At 41.5% G+C, this 27,571-nt stretch overlaps 1 protein-coding gene across 1 annotated transcript; it reads left to right on the top strand.

Annotated features, from left to right (window-relative positions):
- The first annotated feature begins 751 nt into the window (after window positions 1–751).
- On the top strand, window positions 752–27,239 carry LEXM (lymphocyte expansion molecule). Its single transcript, XM_054979367.1, has 10 exons — window positions 752–829; window positions 3,885–3,972; window positions 6,473–6,640; window positions 8,069–8,191; window positions 16,348–16,476; window positions 17,617–17,760; window positions 19,540–19,704; window positions 21,035–21,163; window positions 26,117–26,247; window positions 27,151–27,239. Exons 1-10 carry the CDS (start codon window positions 780–782, stop codon window positions 27,224–27,226), a joined length of 1,203 nt encoding a protein of 400 aa, XP_054835342.1. The 5' UTR covers window positions 752–779; the 3' UTR covers window positions 27,227–27,239.
- The last annotated feature ends 332 nt before the right edge of the window (window positions 27,240–27,571 follow it).

Raw genomic sequence — 27,571 nt, 5'->3', positions numbered from 1 at the left:
CAGACAGGCTGGTTTAGTGAGTTGTGGCTGAGGCAGGTTATTGTAACCTACAAGGGTATAGATCTTGCTCTCAACAAGGAAAAATTACATAGTACAGTGATATCAGCTGTCACATTTGAACTCAGGCATTAGTTGCTAACTATTAGAGAGTAAATTAAACACATGTGCCCCACTTACAAGTATCACAAGGGGCATATTTTTCAGCTTTGGGGATCAGCATGCAATGAAGATGGTAAAAAGCAGCCCTAAATTTGCTTCCAACCTGAAGTGAATAGGGTTTCTCAAGTGCCAGAGCATCTCACACCTACAGATCACATGGATATGTGTGTGTTTGTGTGGCTGGTCCAGTCCTCTCCTGATCACCACACTAATCCAAATGGCAAACTAGAGACTAGCAGGATTAACACAGACTCCAGTTTAAAAAGTTACTGTTGTGTCTGCCTATTGTGTTTCTCGGGGCACCCCTTTACCTACTTCTAGTTCAGCAACACAGCACAAACAAACTGGGGAGGAACCTGCTATCTAGACAAGCCCTAAATCACAGCAATGTCTTCTTTTTTCAATGTGGGTTCTGTTGCTGAGGTGGACCAGCTGCTTCAACATTGATTCCTCCTTGTGAACATGGCAGGCTGCCCTGAAGACTTGCCCCTCCCCGATACTAGGCAATAGAAGCTCAAGCGTCTGATGTTGCTATGGCAGTGAAATTCCAGAACGAATCTTAGCTGTAGTCACCAATCAAGAAAGTGTTTTCCTATACTCCAGTTATCACAGGATGGAACATGGAACCAAAGGGCTTTGTAGGAGCCCCATTTGGGTCTCAAGCAGCCAGGTAGGAAAAGCAACAACAGGATCCAAAAACTGTATTTTCATTTATTTATTTGTTTCTACAGATAGGGAAAAATTTTGATTATATGAAACAAGAAATATGAGAGTGCCTCTGAGCATGGTCAGAGTGCCCTCTCCTGACCCTTAAATAATTGTTTCTTGCCTCCAGACATCTGAGATTTGGTAAAAGGGCTTATAGCTCAGAAGACTTGATTTCCAGGAAGGCAGAAGGAACCTGGATTTAAAAAATGCTCTTGGTAAAATAAGAACAAATAATTTCCCAGAGATTTACAGTTTGTAGATCATGCTTGCTGGGTGACTTTGATCCAGTCACATGCCACTCTACCTCACAAGGTTGTTGTGAGAATAAAATGGAGATGAAGGGAACGTTGTTAGCTACTTTGGGTTCTCATTGGGGAGAAAGATGGGGTATAAATGAAGTAAGTAAAGGTATCTATGTTGATATTGGTTCAAATTCAAAGTCATGAAACACCCAGGAGCCACAAGCTACACATAAACATGTTCCTTCACACATATCCTTACCACCTACATTATATTCCTATAAATGCCTAACTAGAGAAAACATACCTAGTAGCTCCTTAATAGAAACTACATTTGGTCATGCACAACACATATTTGTACAGACTTGCAATGATAGCTTTTCATACTGTTCCAGTAAAGTGTGCATTTTCTTTGTAAAACTAATTAAAATGTCATTCATAAAGTGACTTAAAAGTACTATATTAAAATACTACACTGCCCAAAGTTTCTGTGATTGATTGTAATGGCCTTTGGCTATATATGCTATCACTTCCCAAGATTTATTTTATTTACTTTATTTATAGTCGCCTTTTTTTGCTGAGGCTCAAGGTGGATTACAGGATATATTGCCATCAGACACCATAAAACATTTGGTGAACAATGTTTGTAGTGTGATGTTCCGTGTTGTTGCGAGTCTTGGTAAGCAGTGTGAAAAGGGCCTTAGGATTACAGAATTAGAAAATAATGTGAACAGCAAACTGCCTAAAACAAGGTATACTATAAACAATGTAGAAAATAGAATTCCAAAGGTAGAAGACAGTGCAATAAAAGCAAGATGATAACATGTCTTACTACATGGGAATCAATGTTATTTCACATAGAAAATCTAGGATTACTTGTAGTATGTTATATGTAAATGTTTAAAATAAAAATATTATATATTTATGATACCTTCTATGGCATAAAAACTCTTGCAAGCTGTTTCTGCGCATGTGGGAAAGAATGTTTTTGAATGTTTTGGTTTCTGATGTCATACTTATGTCTATTAATTCTTTGCCAAAGGGACCGGCCGGTTTGTCCAATGTAGAGAGTGGAGGGGCATTGCTGACAAGTAATGGTGTAAATCACATTGGAGGATGAACAGGAGTGTGAACTCAAGATGGTTATGGCTGATGTTGTTGGGTTCACTGATGATGTTGCTCGAATTGATATGAGAGCAAAGTTGGCATCTAAGTTTGTTGCAGGCCTTGATACCAGAGTCCATGTTAGTGTTAAGTAGTTTATAATTGTGTGTGCGTAGTTGTTTCAGGTTAGCAGGCTCTCTGTAAGCAAGAAAAGGTTGCCCCCCCCCCGCCCCGTGCCTGTGTGAGGAAAGTGTCACAATCCAGCATAGGTTGTAGGTCCTTAATCATGTGTTGAACTGGCTTGAGTTTTGGGCTGTAGGTGACCACCAATGGTGTTCTGTTGTTATTTTCTTTGGGCTTGTTTTGTAGCAAGCTGTCCCTGCGGGAACATTTTAACCTTCCAGGACATTCAGTTGCTGACCTAAAAGTAGCAGTTCTCCTGCAGAGGAATTTCAAAGGGAGATTAGAGAGACTGTTGAATTGCAACTGATAAGGAAGCTCAAGACTATGCATCCGCCTGGACTGAATCGAGACAAAGGCTTCCTGTTTCATTACCAATGCTAATTTCTCCACACCCACTACCCCTCTGCATGCCTCACCCTATTCAATCATGCCTGCCTTTGTCATTCACCAGCTATTATCATTCAACTTCTGTAATCACACCACTCTCCAAGATAGAAGGACAGATGGACTCACATTCTAGCTGTATCTGAAGAAGTGAGCTGTGTAATTTTGTTAGTCTTAGTGGTGCTGCTGAAGGCTTGCTCTTTTCTAATGGAAATAAGAGTTACTTTTTTGTTGTTGTTGGACAATGCCTATGTTCATGACTTTCTTTATAAATAGCTATATTGCTGGAATCTGTTATATGAATCCTGTATACTCACAATTGTTATGTGTATCTATTTAAGTAGATTGATTTATCCGCCCTGAGCCTGCTGGTGGGGGGAGGGCGGAATATAAATCTAATAAATTAAATTAAAATTAAAAAAAAATATACATTATGCATCAGAGAAATTTTGATAGCCAATATACCTTCAGCAGAAAATATATTAACAAATCTTCCTCTGGGTGATTCAGTTTCGTAGGATCCCTGGAAAAGTCAATAATACTAGGAAAAGTAGAAGGCAGTAGGAAAAGAGGAAGACCCAAAATCAGATGGCTTGACTCAATGAAAGATGCCATATCCTCCAGTTTGCAGGATCTGAGCAAGTCTGTTAATGATAGGACATTTTGGAGGTCTTTCATTCACAGGATTGCCATAGGTCAGAGGCAACTTGTCGGCACATAACATATACACATTCAAAGAGGCATTTATCAAATATTAAATTAACTACTGATATACTTTCTATTCCAAAATTTTACATATATCTTGTCAAAAAGACAGTTGCATTTTTTAAAAGTAAACCATTCTGTCTCAACACTGTGAGTCAGACTGAACTCTGAAGCACTGCCTCATAGACAGGTTGTGGTGCAGTGTCTATTTGCTGCAGACAAAGAAGTCCAAACTGGCTGTGTCCTCCTGATGCTCCAAATAACTGCAGGTAATACTGTGTTATGGCAATAACTGTTCAAGAAGCACTTATGTCACATGACTTTGATTCCAATGGCAACATAAGGATGTGTTGGCTCTTTACAGTCCAGGTTTGTTGTAACTTCTTGTATTCCTTTGGCTAGATTTGATGTATCAGCAGTTTATCCAAAAGTCAAGAAGCCCAGTACCTTCCTGCAGGCCCCTTACTGCAAATCTGTCTGTTCAGAGTTGGTGAGTCTATCGATAGTGAAATGATTCTTTACTCGCTAGGTTATTGAACAAAAAATGAAGCTCATGACAATAATACATAAAACATAATACAAATCTTGTTTGAGCCTGGTATAATATTTTCTGCCATTACAAACCTGCTTCCCTTATATCTTCAGTTTTCCAGTTCACAGAAGGGAAGGGACAATCTCATGTAAGTTTGCTGTTATGATGTTACACTGCTTATATAAACTAACCTATCACACAACTAGCTATCTGCACAAGTCAATCAGTCCCCAAACGTATGATATAATCCAACAGACCTATTGTGTAAACTGACTTCCATCTAGGTGTGAGAATGAACATGGTTTGGTTTTTTTGTGGCTGAACAGACCTATTGACCCATGAGTGCTGCTCTGTTTGGCCCTCCAAGGTGTCTAGTTGCCCAGTGTCCATCCTGAGTCTTTGCCTGGCAACATATTGCTCACCTGACTTGGAGGGTTTTTCTTGCTCTCTCTCTTTCTTCAGTATGCTGTCACCAACTGGTCATTTTAGGAATTACCCGGCCAGTGTGCTAGTGTCTCCCAGAACTCCCAGCTTCCCTTCCTTGTTGCTGTTCTGAGGCTCTGCCTACAGACTGCATCTCCCATTACCCAAGGTCTGGTTACCACAAGGATGGCTTGCCACATTTGCACATTCCTGGGGAAATAATAGTTTAGCCACTGACTGCCTCCCTTCTCCTGACACCCATTTTAGTGTGTTTGAACAGTAGAGGTCTAAGTGGTACAGAGAACAACCACTGGCACTTAAAATAGTAAAGAATTTATTAATAGTCAAAAGTCCACCACACACATGGTCTCCACACAGCAATAGATCAAACAAGGAAGACAAATGATGTAAACACACAATCCTCTGTCCCTCAACTCCTATACATGCCCTAGCTGATCTTGTTCTAAGGAAGGCTCTTTAATATAGAAGTTACAGTTTCTCATTACTTTGGAGACAGCCCTTTGTCTCTTCCATGTGGAAAGATGGAACTTGATGTGGGAACTACCTCCTGCAAGTTATCCCCAAATAGAATCAGCCAAAATGGTTCCTGTTCTCCATGCCAAAAGATTTTGTCCACCGCTCCATGGTTCAAAGAATCCTTTCCTGATGTCTTCAGGAAGATACAATCTAGCTTCTCGAACCTTCAATTCTGTGCAAATCTTATGTGTCAGATTCCAGCTAAGATATGAGCTGGCCATTTCATTGTCTCCAACCAGTACAGCCATTGGCATTTCCAAAGTTTTGAGGGTGGTACTTGGGTGATACTTGGAAGCAATTGACTTTCCCCCTTCTGCCTGTCTTCTGCTAGGCGGAAGAAAAAACTTTTAAACCTGAATGTGGGTTTTTTTTGTCAAGCCCAAACCCTGAAGTGAAAAGGTATTTCTCCACATTTTTCATTATTATGTTCATTGTTAAAGCAAATTAGTTTAATTAGTCAGGTTTTTTTTCTGTTGGATTCAATGAGAAACATATCTTCTTTCCTTATTGAACTGTGAAGAAATCTCAGGGATTCCTCACCTAAGGGATTATCCCTGCAAAATTTTAGATAGACAGGAGAAAGTTTTCTTGTTGCAAAAGTAATTAAAATTCTCACTCACAAAGCAACCACAGGAAGGCATTTCGCAATCCAAGAAAGTAGATAGTATGGCATTGTAATGGACAACTATTAAACAAATAGTAAACAAATAGTAAATAAAATGCTATCAGGTAGGCACAGAATCTAATTTGGGAAACACACATAACCTTTATTGCAAAGTTGAACAGGGATCTGGAAATAGCTCTGTGTCACAGAAGGCTTTTACTCAGTGGGATTTGTTAAAGTGTAATAATCCCAAATCCCATGTTTCTAAACTCCATGTGCTACATTATGTCTTCAATCACCCAGTGATGCAAATGCTCCACTTCCATTACATTAACTATTTGGTGGAGAGTGCACTCAAGTCATAGTTAATTTATGGCGACCCTGGGTGGGGTTTTCATGGCAAGAGATTAACAGAGGTGGTTTGCCAGTGCCTGCCTCTGCAACCCTGGTCTTCATTGGAGGGCTTCTATCCAATTACTAACCAAGAAGACCCTGCTTAGCTTCTGAGATCTGATGAGATCAAGCTTACCTGGGCTACCCAGGCCAGGGCACATTGTCTCTATACCACAATGTTCTATTCCTTGTATTCCACACCAATGTTCTATTCCTTCTGTTCATATGTGTTCTTTGTACTTTAAGTCTTCAAAAATATGGAAACAAGGCCATTATTTCCCTGATATCCCAAGGTATGTGGAATTTTAAGTAAGCCAAACAAAGAAGGAGAATAGGCAGGATGACTATATAAAAGCATGTTAATGATACTGAGAACAGCCATTGAGCTGGACCCCTGGTCTACTGCAGACTTGATCTAGCTGCTAATGTTCTGCAACATTTACCCCACTTTTCAAAGAAACTCTCTGTGTGCCAAAAAGATTAATCTTTCATTTACTTTAGAACCGAAGATTAGGACCTGGCACCTACAATGTTGACTGTGGAGGCTTCAGTTCCAGCGCTTTGCAGAAGCTCTCATTCTCCAGCTGGGCAAAAGCACAGGAAGCAACAAGACTCACTCAAATGCCACATTTTAATTTTAAGGAAATATGCAAGAAAGGAAAACTTCTGGTGAGCTTTTTGCTTTCGTCTCTTTACTGCATGTTGGTGGGAACAAGGGCTGAAAATATGAAGCAGATCATCACTGATTTAGTTGAGGACAACGAACAAAATTTCATTATGACTGTACCTCAGTTTGTTGTATAAGACAGCCCCTGTGCATTCTCTTGAACCTGGCAATGTACTGAAGACTGTTTCCCAGTAAACCAGGGATTTGTCTGCATGATGTGTGGTGTAATCGTAAGTACATTTACTGAAGCATTTACTGGAGTCTTATTGAGTTCAACAGGGCTTACTCTCAAGTAACTGTAGCCTTAGGGTCACAAGTAGACATGGCAGAAATCACAAGTACATCTACATCTTTTGAAGGTGAATAAAAGCCACAAGGGGCTCTAATTCAGACTGGGGTGATGTGGGGAGGGGAGATGGCATTTAAACCTTCCATCCCTGCTTGGTTTCTCTAATTGAAACTAGGTCTTGTACTATTATTAGCTCTCTAAAGAAAAAAAGATAGGTCCTTGCCTTTCAAAAATTATAGCTATCACTGTGTGTATTTGTAGTTTTGCTTGTTGAAACCAAACAGTAGTGGAATGTCTAAATCTCCCCTCCTTGCATGGCCTGATTTGAATGAGGGCCCAGTACAGCTATAACTCAGCTTTATACTACGCTAGGAAGATTCAGAGTCTCTCTACATGTTAGTAAGTACCTAGGGACGCTCAAGTGCAGGATTGTATGTGTAGTTTTCAATTCACTTGCAGGCTGTTCTTGCTCTGTGCATGTGAATGCCACTTTCATGGGACCTCTCTTTGTATGACTACATCTGCAAGTGATTCTGGAGGGCAGAACACCAATTCAGCTCTTCTTTTCATGGTGAGAACATGTACTGTAAGATCCTTTGACTTGCCAATTTGCATTTCTTTAAGGTTTGAGAAAGTGTCAAGATCTTCTTTTCAATGACTATATGTGGGGGAGACTGGTATACTTTTAGCAGTTGAGGAGGAATTGATATAGAACATGTGAATTTATTCACGCAGAGCAAATTGAAGTGTGACTGTGAGAGCGAGTGCATGGAAAGTTGGAGAGGGAACATGTGAAATGAGGTTCACTTGAGCATCCCTAGGTACGTAGTAACATGTAGAGAGACTCTCAGTCACAGATCCCACAAGGTTTCATCTTCTTTGACCCTCAGCCAAGCATGTCACCATTATTAAATATGAGAAAAAGGCCCACTGACTTTGACAGACCATTTTAGCTTCCCTCAGTATTTCTCAGATGTTTTGTCCAAGCAGGAACTTCCAGATTTCAATCATATTAACATTAGGTGAACTTTAGTGGCATCCCTAACTGTGGTACACTTCAACCTTTACAGATGGAGGGGTGTTAAAGAGGCACAGGTGCAGTCATGTAATTTTTATACGTCCTCTTCATTTCCTTGCCTAGAAACAAAAACTGGGTCCTGGTACATACAACTATACAGATTTTCTGGAACTCCTGAAGAGTCGTCCGTGTAGCATTAAAGGGGCTTGTGACACTGGAGAAGTGAGGTTTAAAGACCGCATCAAGGTAGGTGACTACACAGTGGGTAGCCATGTTGGTATGCAGTTGAAGAGTAAGATCTGGGTCCAGTAGCACTGTCCCATCCTGCAGTCTCTCCACTGGCTACTTATCAGTTACCGTACTAAGTTCAAGGTATTGGCTAGCACATACAAGGCTCTTCATGGCCTTGGTCCAGTTTGGTGTAGTGGAGAGCTGGGTTTGATTCCCCACTCCTCCACTTGAAGACAGCTGGGTGACCTTGGGCTAGTTACAGCTCTCTGGAGCTCTCTCAGCCCCACCCACCTCACAGGGTGATTATTGTTGTGGGGATAATAATGACATACTTTGTAAACTGCTCTGAGTGGACATTAAGTTGTCCTGAAGGGCAGTATATAAATCGAATGTTGTTGTTATTGTTGTTGTTATACTTACAGGACCACCTCTCTCCCTATTTTCCTCCACAACAGCTTCACTCACCCTGCACATGGGTGAAATCAACAGCTGCCTGTACAAGTGCATTATCTGTGGTAGCCCTTACCCTGTGGAATGGCCTGCCTGAGGAGGTCAGGAAAGCCCCCACTTTCCTGACTTTCTGCAAACAATGCAAAATTGAATTATTCAAAAAGGCTTTTTACTCAGATAGGAGGGTTGTATTGTAGGGAGGAGGGTCTCTGATGCTTCACTAATGAGTTAGGAACCATAGACATCACCACTATGTTGCCTTATGTCCTATCTGTTGCTTTAAGTATGTGCTTCTATGTGCTACCTATTGCTTTGAGTATGACCCTACTGGGTAGTTCTGTGTTGTATAATGTCAGTCCTAGAATTGCTTATGCTCTGTTTCAGCATTTCATCAACTCTGTATCGTATTTTTCGTAATGTTATGTCTTTGTAAACTTTTATTTATTTACCCTATTGCATTGTTTATTGAAATGTTCCTGATATTAACTGTACTAATTTCACACTATGTAATCTGCCTTGAGTCTGAGAGAGAAAGGCAGACTATAAATGACTTAAATAATAAATAATAACTAGATTGTCAAGGTATGAGCTTTCAAGAGTCAAAGTGTGAGCAGTCAGCCCGGCATCCACCATTTTAAGAGCTGCTTGTGATATAAAAATTATAAGCCCCTTGAATCTGCGGTTTAATTCGCATTAGTAAACTAGCCAGCTGAGCAAAGCATTGCTGGATCCCAAACAGGAGAATGAGTGACAAATGGAATGTGAGTAAAAGCTGAGTGACTGGACATGATTGGCTCCCGCCTCTCTATGCTACGGAATGTGCTATCTTGACAATAAAGGTGCTCGTGAATCACCACCCTGTACATTCCAGTCTCCCCTCTTTCCATTGATTAAATCCTATCCTACGATCAAGGGCCATCAATCTGCTCTGATAAGTTTGTAACTTCTTCCTGGGAACATCTAATCAAAACTCTAAATTCATTCGCCAAGCTCTGGGAACATTTAATTAACGCTGTTGGTTTATAAAGCACCTGGAGTAACCAATCTGATTTCTTTGTCACACCCTGGTAGCACCAATCAAAGGTACTCAAATCTTTGACCTTCCCAGGAGGTGACCTTTAAGGTCTTTGTCCTAATGGCGAAAGCAATATATCACAAAATGGAAGCCCCAAAGGGAGACGGAAACTGCATCTGTCGAATCGGAAGAAGGTACATCTGGTGTAAGAATAAGAGTCACCACTATAATGTTACCCTTGAAGAAGCTTGGATAGCAAAACAATTGTGGCTAGCAGATTGTTGGGCGGAGCCTGCCCCGGTGGTGTTCCACACACATACTAGATATACTATGTAGGATAGATTGAAGATACTGTTGCACTTTGCACTTTGCTCGTTGCCTTTTCCTGTGGGAGCCTCAGGAGAATTCCAGATGGCAATACCCTCTTATACAAGTGCATTGACTGTTCCATCTATTGTTCAAAAGGATTTTGTCTTCTACATGGATTGTACATATATGAGCTATTATGCTGCTAATGATGTGGATGTAATTGACTAATTTTGTATGAACTATTTATTAATTGTATTTATTGCTATTTATTATATGCACTGAGCACATTACATGGTTTGTTCCCAAAACTTAAACATATTTATATTAAAAAAATTAAAATATTTATTGGGAGACTTTTCTATTTGGTTGTACTAATGGCCAAAGCACCTTCCCGCCCCAGGGCCTGATTTGCCCTATAAGAACCAGGACTTTGACCCCCTCAAATTGTGCATGCTTCCCTGGATCCTAGCACTGTGCCCTCAGAGTCTCCTTCTCTGAGCCTCTCCTGGTCAAGAACACTGGCCGTTTGAAGCCCTCTTCCACTGTGGACTATTCTGCTCTCCGGATAGGTAATTATTGCCTGAATATCCCTCAAATCTATTCTAATTTCACCACTGCTTTCCTAGAAACCTTGTATGCTTGTGAGTTACTTCTTGTATGTGTGTGTTTTCCCCTTTAAATAAAAATCACTCTTTGTTTTCAAAGAACCTGTCTTGTCAGTTGCCTTGGGAAGGGGACCCCGTAAAAATTGGTGAAGTATCCCACTTTGTTATCCCTCTTGCATAGCCTTGTCCTTGCCACTAATTTCCCCTACTTGCAAGGAGTCCCATTCTGGTAACAAAAGGTCCCTTTCTCAGATATGAGAAGTGGGAAAAGGAAGAAGTCTTTATAATACAGGCAGAGGATGGGAGGGGTATTGTAAATTAGAGTGTCAGGAAGCTAGCTATAATACATGCTGTAATTTGCTTGATAGAGCAGGGGTGTGAAATGCAGAAAATTAGCATCTGTAATGTGAGAAAAATCCTATGTCCCAATTCAACCCCTGGAACCCATTGTTCCAAATCTGAAAATAAACTCAATTTCATGCAGAAGCATGAACATCACTCCCATCCTACAGTCACTCTATTGGCTACCTATCAGTTACCATGTTCAGTTCAAAGTATTGGTTATTACATACAAAACTCTTCATGGCCTTGGCCCAGCATACCTACAGGACTGCCTTCCTCCCTATATTCCTCCACGGCAGCTTCACTCATCTGAACAGGGTCTCTTGCAGGTGCCAGCCTGCACATGGGCAAAATAAACAGCAGCCCGCACATGGGCTTTCTCTGTGATGGCCCCTATTCAGTCAAACGGCCTGCCTGAGGAGTTCAGGAGAGCCACCACTCTCGTGGCTTTCCACAAATGATGCAGAACCGAATTATTCAAAAAGGCTTTTTACTCAGATAGGAGAAAAGTATGTAGGGAGGGGGTCTCAGATGCTTCACTAATGAGTTAGGAACCATAGACTTCAGTATGCACATTATCTGTTGCTTTGAACTTACTATGCATATTATTTGTTGCTTTGAATATGTACCCCTATATACTACCTATGCTTCATGTTATCTAATGTCATTCCTAGAACTGATTATGTTCTGTTTCAGCAGTTCTTCAACTCTGTATTGGATCCTTGCTAATGCTATGTCTTTGTAAAATCCTATGACATTGTTTATGTAAATGTTCGTGACACTGTTTGGAAATGTCCTTGATACTGATTGCAGCAAGGGAAATGTCCTTGATACTGATTGCAACAAGGGAAACTTTAATAGCTAAACTCAATGGCAAATTCAAAATCGCTAAATGTTAATGGTTTTTCTATGCCCAACTTCTAGAAAGATTTAAATCAGATAAAAAATTATGGGGCTTTGGTTACAAAAAGACAGTTTGAAAAAAAACTTTGTACAAATGACGAATACGTTATTTCCAAAATGTACAAACTTTCATTGAAATTTGAAACAGAAGAAGGTGTGAAACACTGTATGGTAAAATGGGCTAAAAATTAGGTATAATTTACAAATTTAAAAATTAGGTATAATATACAGTGGGAAAATATGTGGGTAAAGGGGCTCAAATTCAATTTTGAGTTCCACACAAAGAAAATTTCTATAAAATTATGTATCGGTGCTATATTTCTCCTGATAAATTAGCAAAAGTGAATAAAAGTACGTCAAACAAATGTTGGAAATGTGAGCAACATGAAGGAACATTTTATCATCTTTGGTGGACTTGCCCTAAAGCAAAAAAAGTTTGGTCACAAATTCATATGATAATACAAAAATGTTGAAGATCAATATACAATTTAAACCAGAAGACTTTTTGTTGGGATTAATGGATAAACAGTTGGAAAACAAACATGGTATCTTATTTCTATATATGACCACGGTGGCTAGGCTTTTATATGTGCAAAAATGGAAAAGTACAGTATTGCCTTCAATTGAGGACTAGATTGTGAAAATGACGGAGTTAGTGGAGATGGCTAAATTTATAGCTCTGATCAGAGATAAAACATGGTATACCTTTATGGTTAACTAGAAACCCCTTATTGACTTTCTGCATGAGAAGAGGAAAAATGAACTGATGATTTGTGGGTTTGATTTCTCGGAAGATAAATTTGGGGGAAATAAATAGAAGAGGGGCAGTATTGAAAAGGTATATTTTGGAAATATTAAAACTAAAAGTATAATGTTTATTAAAATATAGGTGTAGAGAAAAATGGAAAATGAAATGTGTTATTTTTCTTTATTTTCAATTTTTGTTCTTTTTCTCTCTTTGTACTCTTTTTTCTTTACTTTCTTTTTCTATTTCTCTGCCCTTTTATTGGGCTTTTAATCATATCACTAAAATAAAAAGTATTCCTGAAAAAATATTCAGATCTGATGACTGTGAGCAAGCCTCAATCTGAACAGGCTGATGATTGACCTCTTATCACACTTGCCTTGGCAGTTGGTTACATCATGTTGTTCAACATTATTTTCTTCAATTCTTACTGATAGGTCATCAGATATTACTGATATTACAGCTAAAACTGCTCTAATAAGGAAGATACTGTATGAAACCTCATAAGAGAAATTATCATTCCAGTACAAGGTCCCTGAACCCTTAAAACCTCCAACATGGAATGGGTTCCCCAACCTTTTTGAGCCTTTGGGCACATTTGTAATTTTGACATAGTGTGATGGGCACAGCAACAAAATGGCTGCCACAGAATGGCTGCTACAGGAAATGAAGCCAGACACAAAATGGCTGCTACATCTTACCTTCAGTCACACAGTGAAGATTCTTGCGCTGTGGAAGCAGTTTCTGCCAAAGTAATGTTTTTAAAAATCTGTACAGGCAACCAATACTTCAATGACCAATCAGAGGCCATGCTTTATAAAAGCCCCACTCATTTTCTAAAAACACTTGGCAGACATGAGGAAAGTTGTTGGCAGGCACAATTGTGTTCATGGGCACCACGTTGGGGACCCCTGCTCTAAGGCAACTTCATTAGACATTGCTGTCCCTCTTCTGTACCCAGGGCCGGATCGACGGGGGGGCAGAGGGGTAGTCTGCCCCTAGCACCACCAAAGAGGGGGCGCCGGGTAAAGTTGCCACCCTGGGAGCGCACAAGCGGCAAGACAGGGGGCGCGCTTGTCACGCACCCCTGTCCTGTGGAGCTGGCAGTGGCAGCGCGGGTGGCTGGGAGGCTTCCCGTGCCATTCGCTTGCCCCGCAGGACAAGGGGCAGCTGGCTTGCTGTGCACCCCTTGTCCTGCGGGGCAGGCAAAAGGCAGCACAGATAGCTGGGAGGCCACCCGCACCATTCGCCTGCTCCGCAGGACGAGGGGCACGTGGCAAGCCAGCCACCCCTTGTCCTGTGGGGCAGGCAAATGGTATGGGCGGCCTCCCAGCCACTCACACTGCCGCTGCCAGCTCCACAGCATGCTGGGACAGCCGGCTTGCCGTGGGGCAGCACACGCTGCTTGCGTGATGACGTCATGGAACGATGTCATCACGCAGCGCCTGGACCGTGTGCATGCCCTGGGTGCGGGCAACTGTAGATCCAGCCCTGTCTGTACCCAGGGCTGGTGCCAGAAAAATCTCCAAAATTATAACTTTCACAGCTTTTCCAGCCTGCTTTCAGTATTCTTGGTAATTGGTAGGGGCAGCAGAGTAGTGTGGTCATGGGGCTCTTGGGGCAGGAGGTGGTGGCCCTGTGCAATGTCATTGCACAGGAGCATCCCCCTCACCTGAGGCAGGCAGCAGCAGCGAAGGGGCAGGGGCAGGGAGGCGGCTCGCTTCCTTGCTTGCGTCCCTGCTTGCTGCTGCACTGTCTGGGCACCTGGCTCGCTGGGAGCCTTGGCCGGCACGGCGCCTCCTTCAGAGTTCAGCGCTTGAGGCAGTTGCCGGCACCGCCTCCATGAACGTGCCAGGCCTGTCTGTACCATTTAGAACTGTGAATTTCCAGTACTGCAAATAGAAGGGTAAAGTAGGTGAGGGCTACTATAGCACAGGGATATGGAAATCAACAATTTTCAGCTGACATTTCTTCCTGTCAGAGAAGGTTTCATTTGGGTCAAGTTCTAGTAATTCCAGTTTTGGCCAATGAAAGCAACCAAGTTATAACCATTTTCCTTAATAATATTATAACTGAGTTGAAGAGGGTGCCTCTGTTATCCTGGTGATTTTTTTTCTGTTCTCTTGATACAATGTATAGAACCCATCCCTCTCTTCCTGCCGTCATTCCAGAATCTAGTTCTTACTAGCTACTTTAGCAGCACTAAAAATCTGAAACTAACTACATATAAACCTCTCCTGAGAAGAGGCCATTGTGTTTGTAGGAAAGGAAACGTTTTATGGCCTTTGTATGTGAAAAGGTTGGCATGGTGATGGGATGAACAATTGCCTACCCACGCATCTTTTACTCCCCGTGAATCTGATAGGTGGGAATGAAAAAATGGATAGACTGACTGCCCACTGGGGTTAAAAACAAGGGGTTTTTGAAAATTCTCACCACTAGTTTGATACTAGTATTTATGAAGTAAGAGTGACTCACAGTGGAGTGTGAAAAACAACTTGCTGTTACAGCTGTACCTGCTAGAAAGTCAGTCAGAATTCCAAAAAAATTATGATCACAGCATTCTTCTTTGGATTATTGTTGTTTCCTTCACTACAAACTGTCACAAGGAATGCCTAGCTATATTTTCTGAGTATGCCCATAAATGATTTAAGCAAAGATGATATACTAGTAATATTGGGTGCCCAAATAATGTTTTCTTACAACATCTGTTGCGGAGGAAGAGGAGAATCCAGAACTCTTCACCTAAAAGCACAAACCCGAAAGCTTTCTGTGATGTTCTCCCCTGGTTGATTTTGGAGCCCATTCCTCCATTGTTGTGTGGGAGTCAGCCTTCGAGCTTCCCCAGACCTCAGAATAGGAAGAAGAGCAGGTTGCACCACTTAGTCCCTCTCCCCGCCCCTGGATGTCTGCTCTTGCAATCCTGGATCAGGACCCATTGCTTCCTCCCTGGCCTGTTGTTGGATCTGCTGTTTATGGGTTGGGTTTGGCCGCAGCTCTTTGCCAGCCTCCCCCATTCCCCTGTCCCATGGATGGCCTGGCCTGTTAGAGTAGGGCTGGGCTGATTCCCACCCCTGCTCCCCCAATAAGTCTTCCCTGGGACTGCCTGGGGCTCCAGTTGGCTGACCCAGAAGACCTGCCAGATTCTCACCACCTGGCCTGTACCTGCCACCTGCAGGCCTGCCTGTCCCCAGTGACTATCCATGCTGCTCTTTTCTGCTGGCTGCCTGCTTCTTCTGGTGATGCAATGCTGAGCATATGCTGCCATCTCCTCTGCTGCTGGGCCCCTCCTGATCCCCAGCTAGCTGTGTTGAGTTTGGGGTGTTACTCTCATGGCCCCTGTCAGCTGCTTTTTTTGTCATGCAAGGCTCCAGAGGCTGGGAGTGGCAAGGTGGCAAGTCCAGGGCCAGGGCTGTTCCTGGACAATTTCTTTTGCTGGAGACATCTATGAAGTTGTCTACAAACAAGAACCAGTTTACGTACCAGAGAAAATACTGACTTCCTAAGATTGTCAATAGCTTTTCCCCCTAGCAGGATTCCCTTGCCTGTTACAACTGTGACAAACAGAACTGGGTAAGTGATTATTTTCCCATCACTGCAGCAGCATGCTGGGAAAAGCAAATTTAAAAAAAGAAATAAAAATAAAAGCTAACCCTAGACTTACTTGATAATATATGAAGGGTATTAGGAATCATGCTGGTTTCTGGGATCATGGCACAGCTTGGTCCATTTGTGGTGCATTTATGATTAGGAAGTGTTTATTGTCCAATCATTGTTCTCTTCTCATTGGTCATCCTGCTAGGAGTGTTACCCTGGTCCAGGAACATATGGGAATCCTTATACTCGCCTGGAGGAGAAGGAAAAACACGCTGTTACTGCACTGGGGATAATGGACAGCAAAACTACAAAATGCTTCACCTTTCCTAACATGGCAAGCTTGGGCTCTTAATTCTTCACTTGGCTGCTTATCTTTATAGTCTTCCTGTCTGGTAACTACCAACCCTGTAGAAGGAAAAGGTTCAATATTGTTTTGCCACATGGAAGGAGTTGTTGGGTAGGGAATGAAGGCAAAGTCCTACCTCTATACCTTCTCATTTTTTAAAGGGTGATTGTAATAACAAAATAACCAAATAATTACTGCAAGATATGAGTCCAGTGACACCTTAAAGAACAACATGTTCAGGGTATAAGCTTTTAAAGCTCCCTTCTTCAGATAAAGCAGTACTGTTTATAGTTAGATCCAGAATAATTTTTCCCTTTCCCCCCATTCTGCCTCATCCAAATGAGATCCCCTAAAGGCTGAGGCCTAGGGCCACTTGTAATCTCTTCTCTCCCCCTTGAAGTCCCTGCTAAATTGCTAGAACAAATAGGATAGATATGCATTCTCAATTCTTTGTGTTTAGTGATGGGCATATTCCTGTCTAATCTCTTGTGTCGGATATTCCCAAATTATTTTATGATAATAAAATATGGAGATACCGGTTTTCTTTACTGGGGAAAGCACCTGCATTTTTGAAGGAGCAATAGAAAAAAAACCTCTGTTGCTTCCATTCCAGCATATTCCACTACTCCAGACTTTTGCTGATACTACATTTTTATAGGAAACGGCTTTCACTAGGAAGTTGAAAACCAGCCTCTCTTCAGGAGCATTGGCTACTAGATCAAGCAAATGTACCAAATAGGAAACAAGCATCTGCCAAAGACTAACTGCATGCTGTCTTTCCTCTAGAGACAGACAGCAGCTGCCATGAGATGAATGCTGCTCCCCCCCCCCGCCAAAAAGGAGATGCATCTATTGAAGCAGTTCCCCATACATGTAGCTGATACAATTGCATATGATTCTGGCTGTGCATTTGTATTGCAGTGCTCATGAGGGTCTGAATTGGATGGATGTATCTTTTGATGTTAATGGGGTTGCACATTTGCACCTGAGACCATTGTACTTTTTGTGTACAATTACAGTTGGATCAGGACCATGTATTCCTAAGACTTCACCTGGCTGGCTCAATAATCGCTGACCTTTGCATCGGCATGTATAAAATGTTTTCTCTCAATTCTTGGTTGGCTTTAGGGAAGTGGTTTGGGACCTGGCTCTTATAATCTCAAAAATGGTATGGATGAGATGCTGAAGCGAGTGGTCAGCACAAGAGGTCCCTATGACACCTTCACAGGAGACAGATCAAAGCCTATTATTTGTGGACATCACGCTGTTGAAGTATGTATGCTTATCTTCTTCATTTGCAAGAGGTTCTCAAAGATTGTAGTGTTGGTTTGTAGTTCCAGCAAGAGCTGCCAGTCTTCACTTTGGTTTATGAGCCTTCAAAAATTCAGTGACCTCCCCTCTTTAATGAAAATAAAAATAAATAAAAATAAATAAATAAATAAAAAAGAAAATATTTGACCAGTCCTCAAAAGAAAGGATAAGTATTTTACTCCTATAACAGAAAAAAAGAATTTCATATGTGTTGTCTTTTACAGTCTTTAAGATTCATATTTGCTAAGTTTCTATTAAGATCGAAAGACTGAATATTCTGAGAGGAAATCTATACATTATTCATCATCTTTAGCCTTAATGAAATGCCACACTGATGAGGCAAAAGAACTCTGTGTGATTGTATGGGCTCTGGACATTGCTTAGACTGCTGCAACGTATGCAGAGGAGCTGTGTGTACTCCTTGGAGTTCTTGTGCTGAGTGACTTTGCACATTTTCCAGAGGAGTTAGCTGTGTTAGTCTGTAGTTGCAAAATAGTAAAAAGTCCAGTAGCACCTTTAGACTAACCAATTTTATTGAGGCATAAACTTTCGAGAACCACAGCTCTCGCCAAACCACATGCATCTGACAAAGAGAGCAGTGGTTCTCAAAAGCTTATGCCTCAATAAAGTTGGTTAGTCTTAAAGGTGTTACTGGACTTTTTTTTACTATTTTGCACATTTTAAATGAGATGCTTAGCCTGTGCAAAATCACATGGAGAAGCTTGTAGCCTCACCAATCCCTTTTAAAACTAAACATTCAAGCTTTTCATGAACTTTGATACCATACAGAAGCTATGAGGAGATTGGGGGGTGGGGGGCAGAGAAAAGGCCTTCTGTCTTCCTCCTCCTAAGCCATTTTCCTACATGGAAGCAGCAAGAGGTAAGAGTTATTTCCCCATTTTTGCTCTTCCATGGGCACTGAATACTCCACATGGAGCCGCAAATATGGAGAAATAACTTTCCTCCAGTGCTGATTCTGTTGGAAGTGAAGGACTTTGCATTCTCCCTCCACAGTAACTGGTTGTCCACTTTACTGCACCAGACAGGATTCTGGATTGGATGGACTACTGGTCTGATCCAGTATGGCTCTTCCTATGCACTGTAAAGCATTATCTTCATAATACTTAACAATAGTCTGATAAGGTAGTACAATTTTACTCTGGCCTGCTTCCAAGGACCTCAAGATGGCATACCTGGTTCTGTTTCCCATTTCACCCCCTCCACAATCTGCTGTGACCAGATCTTAGCCACCATAGCACATTGGCCATCTAGCATAACTTTATCCCAGAAGAAGGTAAGGCTAAAAGATTCCTATAACTTCAGCTGCCTGGTAGTCCATGGGAAATCTAAGGATGATCAGTTCTTCTGAATTCTCTGTCTAGATTCATATTTTATTGTTGCCTTTTCCCATATGAGAGAATGTATAGGACGAGAAGGAAAATTATGAAAAAAATCAGCCAGCATAGCCAGGCAAGAATCCATGTAGACCCTATGTTCAACATCCTCAGATTGCAGTGGACTGCATCTGGATTAACTCTGCATGCAGTATGATGGCAATTCATTTGAACTGGACCACATCCAGTTCCAGTTCAGATTACGGAGTTCACATGGGTATAAATGTGAAGTATATTCCGTGAGAGTTGTGTTACAAGAATTACTTGTGGCAATTACTGGTGAAACAATGCAAGTTTGCTTGACTCCTTTCTCTTCCTGAGGCAGTTCTCTATTTAACATTGCTAGAAATACACTATCGAGTTGGGAAAGGGCAGGATTAAAAGCTTCCTGGAAGAACTGGAGACAAAGGAGAAAAAGAAACATGGCTTGTTCAGCAGGCTTGCTCGGAACCCTGGCTGCCCCTCTGAACGGATCTTCTGGGCGACGGTTAACCAGTGTCCACGTACTGCAGTAAGTGCATTTCCTCTGGTGTTTAATTGTTAGTTTAATATTTGATTTCCTCTAAATAGAGCAATCGGATTAGGAAGCAGTATGAGGCCAAATAAAGAAAGGGTTACATTTTCTTTTTAAACACAAAAAACAAATGTGCTTTAGTGCAGCTCATGAAGAGTCTTAGTCCATCTAAACACTGGGCTGATTTTAGATAGAGGCAGAATTGTGCCTAGGAGACACTTCAGCAATCAGGCATCTAAATGGTCCAAGCTGGTTTTATGCAAAGTTAGATCAACAACAACAGATGATGTCATTTTTTAAACTAATTAATACACTTGCAGTGCAATCCTAAACAGAGTTACACTATTCTAAGCCCAGTGACTTCAATAGATTTAGAAGGGTATAATTCCCTTGGAACTGCACTATTAATTTAAAATCTCTAGTATGAAATGCAAAACGTAGATCACAGAATAGTTGCTGTTCAGCTCTATAGTTGTTAAATTTCAGTTGTGTGGATGCTGCTTCCCTTTCCCCCTCCCCAAAGCAGGGAATACAAATTATTTTCAAGACCACAGGCAGAAGAAAGGCAGGCTGAAGTAGCTTCATGTCTTTAGTAATGGTGTTTTTATCTCAAATACATGGGAAAGGGGTAGACTGCTTAAAAATCCAAAACCACAGACCTACTGCTGAACAAGCCATTCAGTGCTTATGGTAGTACACTGGAGGCATGCACAGACAGGGCAGGGGAAGAGGTGTGAGAGTTGTTTTGTTATCACATCATAGAGTATACCATATTTAGCCAAAAAGATGATGAACACTGCTAAAAAAAAAGGTTATACACAAAAGTTATTTTTATTACCAAACAGAACTGTAACTTGTATGTGAATTAAAGATTGCTCCCTCTTTCTCTCAATGGTACATTTGGAAACAAACCTAGTCTTCCTTTTAGGAAAATAGGGTAGTCATTAGTACCAGTAATACTTGCATAATCACAGTTCACAAAACTTGCTGGATAGGGTCTGTTCACACTTTTAAGTTTCTAAGATTTTTGTTGAATAGATGTTTAAAACATAGCTTATTCATGTGACAAATGTTTGCAGACACACATATCATACAGGTATACCTGCCAATGATCTAGGATTGGCTGCAGCTTCCTATTGGGTGATCAGTCAGTGGAAAATCTGGGTTTCTCTATGTAATGTGTGAAGTGGCCCCTTGAAGGCAGGAAAGTATTCATCTTGCCATAATGATTTTTGCTAATTAGTCATAACTAGCATAGTGATTATATAATACTTATTATATAATGAGAGTCACTAATTAAAAGTGTTTGCTTCTTACTTTGCTACAGTTCATAGCAGGGCCAGGATCATATGACCTAAAGCCTATTAAGCGATCTGAATTTGAGACTCAACCACCATTCTGGATTGGTGCAAAACGATTTGACCGGAAAGCCTACAGACTCTTTTTCGGAAATGCTGTGAGTAAAAAAAAGGACATAGTAGGAATAGGCCTCATACATTCCATCCCTTGGCTTCTGCCTTTAAAATGTACTTGTGGTCACTTGAAATGTTACATCCCACGCTTGGAGCCTGCCAAAATGTCTTTTCCGTATGACAGTGTATCACAGCCAAACCATCTGAAATCTGCTCACCAAATGGATGGTTATTGGTGCTGCCATGGAGCCTCTCCATGTAACTGGATCCATCCAGTAGCAAGGTATTTTCAAATGTTGTGACTTCTGATGACCACTGCTATGCAGATGTGGTTTCCATTGGCCTCTTGATGCGGGTTGTGGGTGGCTGTAATGTTCAAATGTTTCTTATCCTGTAGGTATAGGTGTTTTCCATTTAATCCTTTCCAATCCCACTTTGTGCTAAATTTTACTGTAAACATTCACCACTGTGCTCCCTCTTTGTGCATTTCTGTTTGAGAATCTGCTGCATATTTCTTTATTATTACTTTATGTTATTTATAGTCCACCTTTCTCACTGAGACTCAAGACAGATTAATAATGGAAATCAGTACAATTAATAGCACAAAGAGACTTACAATAAACAATGTAATAGTACTAGGATCTCAGAAATCTGAAACAAGGCATAAGTATTAAAGATGACATATTAAACAGTACAAGAAATTATATTTCATAAGTAGAAATACAGCAACGGATAATACATATCAGTAGTATACTCATTCTGGTAGAATGCAGACCTGTTCCTTTATAAAAATGCCCTCCTGAACAATTCTGTAACATAGTTTGTGGAAAGCCAAAAGGGGGCTGACCTGACCTCTTCAGATAGGCCATCCCACAAGGTGAGGGCTACTATAGAGAATGCATGTATATGGGCAATTGTTGATCTTTATCAATGAAAACTAAAGCCATTGGGGGCACAAATATTATCAGTTTTTTTAGAGACTACTTTCAGCCTGAAAGCACGATTCTTCCAAATTGTTTGTTTTGGATACCCAATACCTTATCTGTAGCACAAATGAACTGACTCTGTCTGAAAGACTGTTCCCATATATTCCCATGTGCCACTTATGGTCTTCTGGTTTCCAATTTCTATTAAGTTGCCCACTTGGCATCTACTGGAGCCCTTCCTTTTCTATAGCGGCTCCTGCTATTTAGAATTGGCTCCCTTGGAAGGTGTGTATGCGTGCTGTCTTTAGAAGTGTATTGAAGGTTCTGTAAGGCTATTTTATTTACAAGGACTTTAAGCTGCTGGTTTGGGAAGGATTTTGTATTGTATCTGTTTTTAATTTTTGGAATTGTAAACCACCTGGAGCTGTAAGGGAAAGGCAGGGTATAACTGTTGCTTGCATTCAACAGGAGACCAATATATCCTTTAGTTAACCTCTTCATTCTTTTCCAGTAGAGCAAGTGGAACTTATTACCAATTAAGGTATATAGAGTTAGGTTGCACATGCTAAAGTAAGCTCTTGAATTTCCACAGGCTCAGTATCACCTTACACAGCTGGGGGTTCTTGGACAGAGACCCGCAGGGTGCCCCCTATTTACTGAGTTCTTGGGCATCCTGACCAAGGTTTATGTTGGGGGGGGGGGATATGATTGGGTGTTGGACTGGGTGCTTGACTGCTGCTGGGTGCAAGCAGATTGGTTGTGGTGTTAGTTGCCATCCTGTACTCCTGTGGGCCATTTGGGTAGGGCAGTGCATGACAGAACAGTTGACTTTTCTCAGTAGATGGGCACTTATGAGCTAAGCCGTATTTTTTCATGGCCTAATTTTCTGCTGCTATTTGGGGAACTCCCCAGCCTGGAGCAACTTAGGGAGCTGACTCCTGCCCTCCCCTGGCCCACCCATTCACACACAGGCACGGGGATTTATGTTTGAGGTCTACTGGCAGCTGAGCATGGTGGCCCCCCCTCCAACATGAAACCCTAGCAGGACACCACTGACAAGCTCTGCCAGTGTAACTTGGGTTTACAATGATGTAAGTGCCAGATACATCAGCATAGCTCCCTGAGCACTTTCAGGACCCTTCTCCCTTAGGACTGTGTTGAGTCAGTTCACAGGCTTAAACCTCCTTTAGTAATGATGTGTCAAAGGGAGGCTTTTACCCTATGCCCTTTCTTGTATCATCTATATTTTTCTGGGTTCCTGTGGTGAGCTGGAACAAAGCTGGATGGACTGAAATAGTCAGGGAAAGCTTGCATGTGAAAGAGTTCACTTCTACTTAAGAAAACAGGCAGGGACTTCCAGACGGGTTTTTTCCCCTTGATGCTGGAGAACAGGCAACTTCAAAGAGGCTGAGAATGAAGGTTCTTTTATAATTGAGGGGGAACATTGCTAGTTATTACTGATCCTGTTGATGGACAGCTGAACTTCCTTGCAACCTGTGGGAGATTGGTTTTTTTGTGATAGGAAATAATTTGGGGATGTGCTGCAATTCACTAGCAGATTAAATACACAGAAAGAAGAGGCCTCGCTAGCAGTCTGTGTTCCAACAACCAGAGTTGACAGATGCAGGAGAATTCTTGATGTCTGAGCATCAAAGACCTCTGAATGATGCTTAAGAACATTTTAATTCTGCCAGGTGCAAATATGCCCAAATGCAGGATATTTGGCAGTGTACGTGTGTGCGTGCTGGAATGGGGGTGGTGTTCTCACTGCTCTGCTAGTAATTGTTCCATCTAGATATAAGGAACAATGGGTTTATAAAAGGGTGTTCTGGTTGCATGATTCCCCCTGAAGCAGCAGCATCTATTAAAAGTCACATATGAAATTCTCAGGCCCATTGAATGGCCTGCAGACTGCTTGTTTCCTGGCAGGGCTGCTATAGATAGGGAAGAGAAAGAGACAGTCCTTGACAACTCCAGTTCAAGATCTCAGGTAGAATGGTAGGGACTTCTTTCCTCAAGATCCAGAACCACTGCTCGGTAAGAGCAGACAACATGAGGCTAGGTTACATATGTGTAGATAGACTCAGACTTTCCTTGCATAGTATTGAGATTGCCCTAAGGGGCAGCTAAAGCCACTTTCTACTTTTCTCAGGATGTTTTTTTTAAAATCTTGGTAAATGGATAACTGTGCCCCCCCCTTTTAAAAAACACTAAAAGTTTGTCTGAAGCCTGTGTGTGCGCACATGCGTATGCATAAATATGGGGCTGGTTACATGTGCTGGCAGAAATGTGAGGTAATGGAGAAGCAAAATTCCACAGCCAGAACACATGACCTGCTCTTGGACAAGCATCCTTAAATGTTCAGTGATCATTTTGCAACAAGGCAGAGAAACTAAGAACAATTTGTGGAGAAAATGAACATCATAGTTGCCTGTTCTGGAAAATATCCTTTATAGGCTCCAACACTGCGTTTCAGATTATTCTTCTAATATCATCAGGCAAAAGGCATTCTGTTGCCTGGTAACTCCAGAGACTTTAGATGGCCACTCCAGTGTATCTTACTAAGCTTCTCTCTGTGTTAGTGGAAGGAAAGCAAAGTGTGCTCAATTTTATTTTTGTCAACACAATTTGCCCTCTGCTACTGTCTGTGCACTACCCTTTCTGTTAGGGGTTTCCCCCAGTAACTTGAGGGAAGTGCTCTTATGTCTGCTCTATCAACAGCAGAATTTACATTGGCTTCAAAATAAGGGTGCACATCTGGACATTCGTAAGAAACTAGTTCATTGCTGAAATCTCAAATAGGACCAAGCAGGGAACCTGCAAGGGCTTGCAGGGGAAGGCTTCTAACTTCCCCCTCCCCCCACTATTTATACTTTCCCTTCCCTAAAAGCACCTATAGCCTCTCTTTCCTGCCTCCTTCTCTCTTTTCACCACCCCCAGCCAGCCTAATTTTATTCCCCCTCCTGTTTTCCTTCCTTTCCTAGACCTAGCAGTCTATCCCAGGGAAAAATCTGACCATTGTACAGTACAAACCACTGGGCCAGACCCAGTTGTGCAGTGGGGAACCAACCGACTGGCACGGGGCTCCTCAGCTTCCCCTGTATTTCCCTTGCCCTCCTAATTCCTCTGTCCTGCCTGCAGTCTCCATCTCTTCACTTTCCCCTTCCTCCTTTCATTCCCTCCCACCAACCAATTTACATTTTATTTGCCCCCCGCTTTGTCAGCTCTATTTATTATTTTTACCTTGTATTTCTCCACAATGTGGATCCAAAGCAGCTTATTCTATTTATCAACAATTCTGTGATGTAGGTTAGGCTGAGCGTGTAACCCTGACCCAAGGTCATCTAGCAAGTTTCTATGGTAGTGGGGATATGAACCTGGGTCTCCCAGATTCTAGTCTGAAACTCTAACCACCATATCCACTAACTTTTGTGTGGTGTCTGTTGGACAGTAGCTAGCTGCTGCACCTGCTTAAGTCATGCAAAGCATGTGGCAGCAATTCATCCAGTTATTGCTGCTGGTCCTAGACCTGATGAGCCCTTCTTCAAAGGCCAAAACAGCCTTGGAAAGGGGCCTGACAGAAACCAAGGCTTTTAACTTGAAGACTGTTGTGGTTGTCTAGCAGCTGCCTCCTAAGGCATTTGCTTCTTAAAGGTGCAGGCACTTCAATAATTTTGCAGTTTTTTAGCCCCCCCCCGTGTTTTGTTTTTTTTAAAGATTTCAGACTATGCAAATCTGGGGCTTTTCTCAAGTTTGTATAATGATCTGTCCTGTCTCTTCATGGCACCAGTCTCCAGATTTAAGTATCCACAGATCTGGCCATGTTGAGAATTGGATATATTGATGATTGTACTGGTGCCAAATGTCCCTTCTTTTAAACATCCACTGTAAATATCTGAAGTATCCTTTCACAGATGGCAACACACATTTAAGACCTGTGCATGTCCACTTTGAGGTCCACCTAAGACTCTGCAGTTGTCATGCAGAAAGCAAAGGCTTAAGAATTTGCTGAGCCACTAGTCAGCAGTTCCTGTCCCTGAAGCTTCTTCTTCTCTACTTTTCCATTCACAGAACCCAGTTGGTGTTGGCCGCTATGATGTCACAAAACATGAGAAATACCCAAAGACGATCAGATACCGTTCACTTTACACGAATGAAGCCCAACGTTATCTTAGTAACTTGGAAAAAGACAAGTGTTTACAGTAAGTGGAGTCTTACAGAAGTAGAACAGAAAAGTGGCAACTGATTGTACCATATCCACAAAAATGTCCCTTTGAAGTTTTGTAAACAAAGGAATGACATTCTGTAGTTATTCAAATTCGTCAATTTACTATCCAAGTTCAGGTTCCTTGTTCTGAATGCCAGGTTTGGTCCATGGGGATGGAACTCTGTAAATAATGAAGATTTCACTGTTGAGGGATAGAGAAGGACAAAAAGCTATCCAGAGAGAAATATCATTCAGACCTTATCTAAAGGCCACCTTGGGGACTCTATTTTGGGTGGAAGGATAGCATATAAATGTTTTAAATAAATTTTAAATACACTCTGAAACAAAAATCTACAAGGCCATAATATGAAACGTTCCTTGTGAGCTATTTTTCTCAACCCTTTAACCTGATTTCATAGACAAATTCCATTACAGGATGGAATAGGACACCACTAAGATTTTATCCCTTATGCTACAAATGGTGGCAAACATTTGCTGTGTTGCTATTGCAGAATGTTGCCCATGGGGTATAATGGGAATTCATGTATTTAGAGGCATCCTTTATTCCACAAATTTAAAAAAGCTACCTTGCATACACCTAGGCACAAAAGATACAAAGAACAAGAGAGAATGTTCATAGTTTGTTTCTTGCACAAAAACGAAGAGTCCGCTCCTGCCTTTCTTCTAGAGAGCTCTTTTATTTAACACCTTCCAAGTCCCAACCTGGTCAGGTAGGACATTCACAGGATGGCCTTCTGAAAATGTACTGTCCCCCATATACATCAATCAAGTATAGTACCTCACAAGGTTGTTGTAAACTAAAGTGTAACTCTGAGCTTCTTGGAAGAATGGTGGGATACAAAAGATGTCTGACAGATTCTTTTCATCTCTTTTTCAGGGAGCGGATTACTCCTGTTAATAAAGGCCAGCAAGTCTCTGAATCATTGCTACTTCCTGAAACCAACTACAGTTAAGGAATCTGATTATCAATGACACTGCTATAGTTAATTTCCACAGAGAAATTCTGACAAATGATGGCAGAGATCCAATAGCTAAGAGACCTACACATTTGCAGCACAGAACTATCGTAAGCCCACGTGCAATCATCTCCTTATGATTTCTTATACCATTTAATCAGGGAATTTGGTAAACCCATGTGTCTTTTTCAAAATTAGTGTACTGCGATTATGTCAATTTTAAATTGCTAGCTATTGCTATCAAAAATGTTGCCACTTTTGTTATGTGATAAAAGAGTAGTCAGTGTTTGCAATTTTTTGTCCCCACAAAGCACTGAAGGTCTATTGCTCAAAAGTTATAGA

The sequence above is a fragment of the Eublepharis macularius genome, chromosome 5 (genome assembly GCF_028583425.1).
Source record: "Eublepharis macularius isolate TG4126 chromosome 5, MPM_Emac_v1.0, whole genome shotgun sequence".
NCBI lineage: Eukaryota > Metazoa > Chordata > Lepidosauria > Squamata > Eublepharidae > Eublepharis > Eublepharis macularius.
Note: the sequence above shows the minus strand (reverse complement) of the source record. Positions and strands in the feature narration are given on the sequence as shown.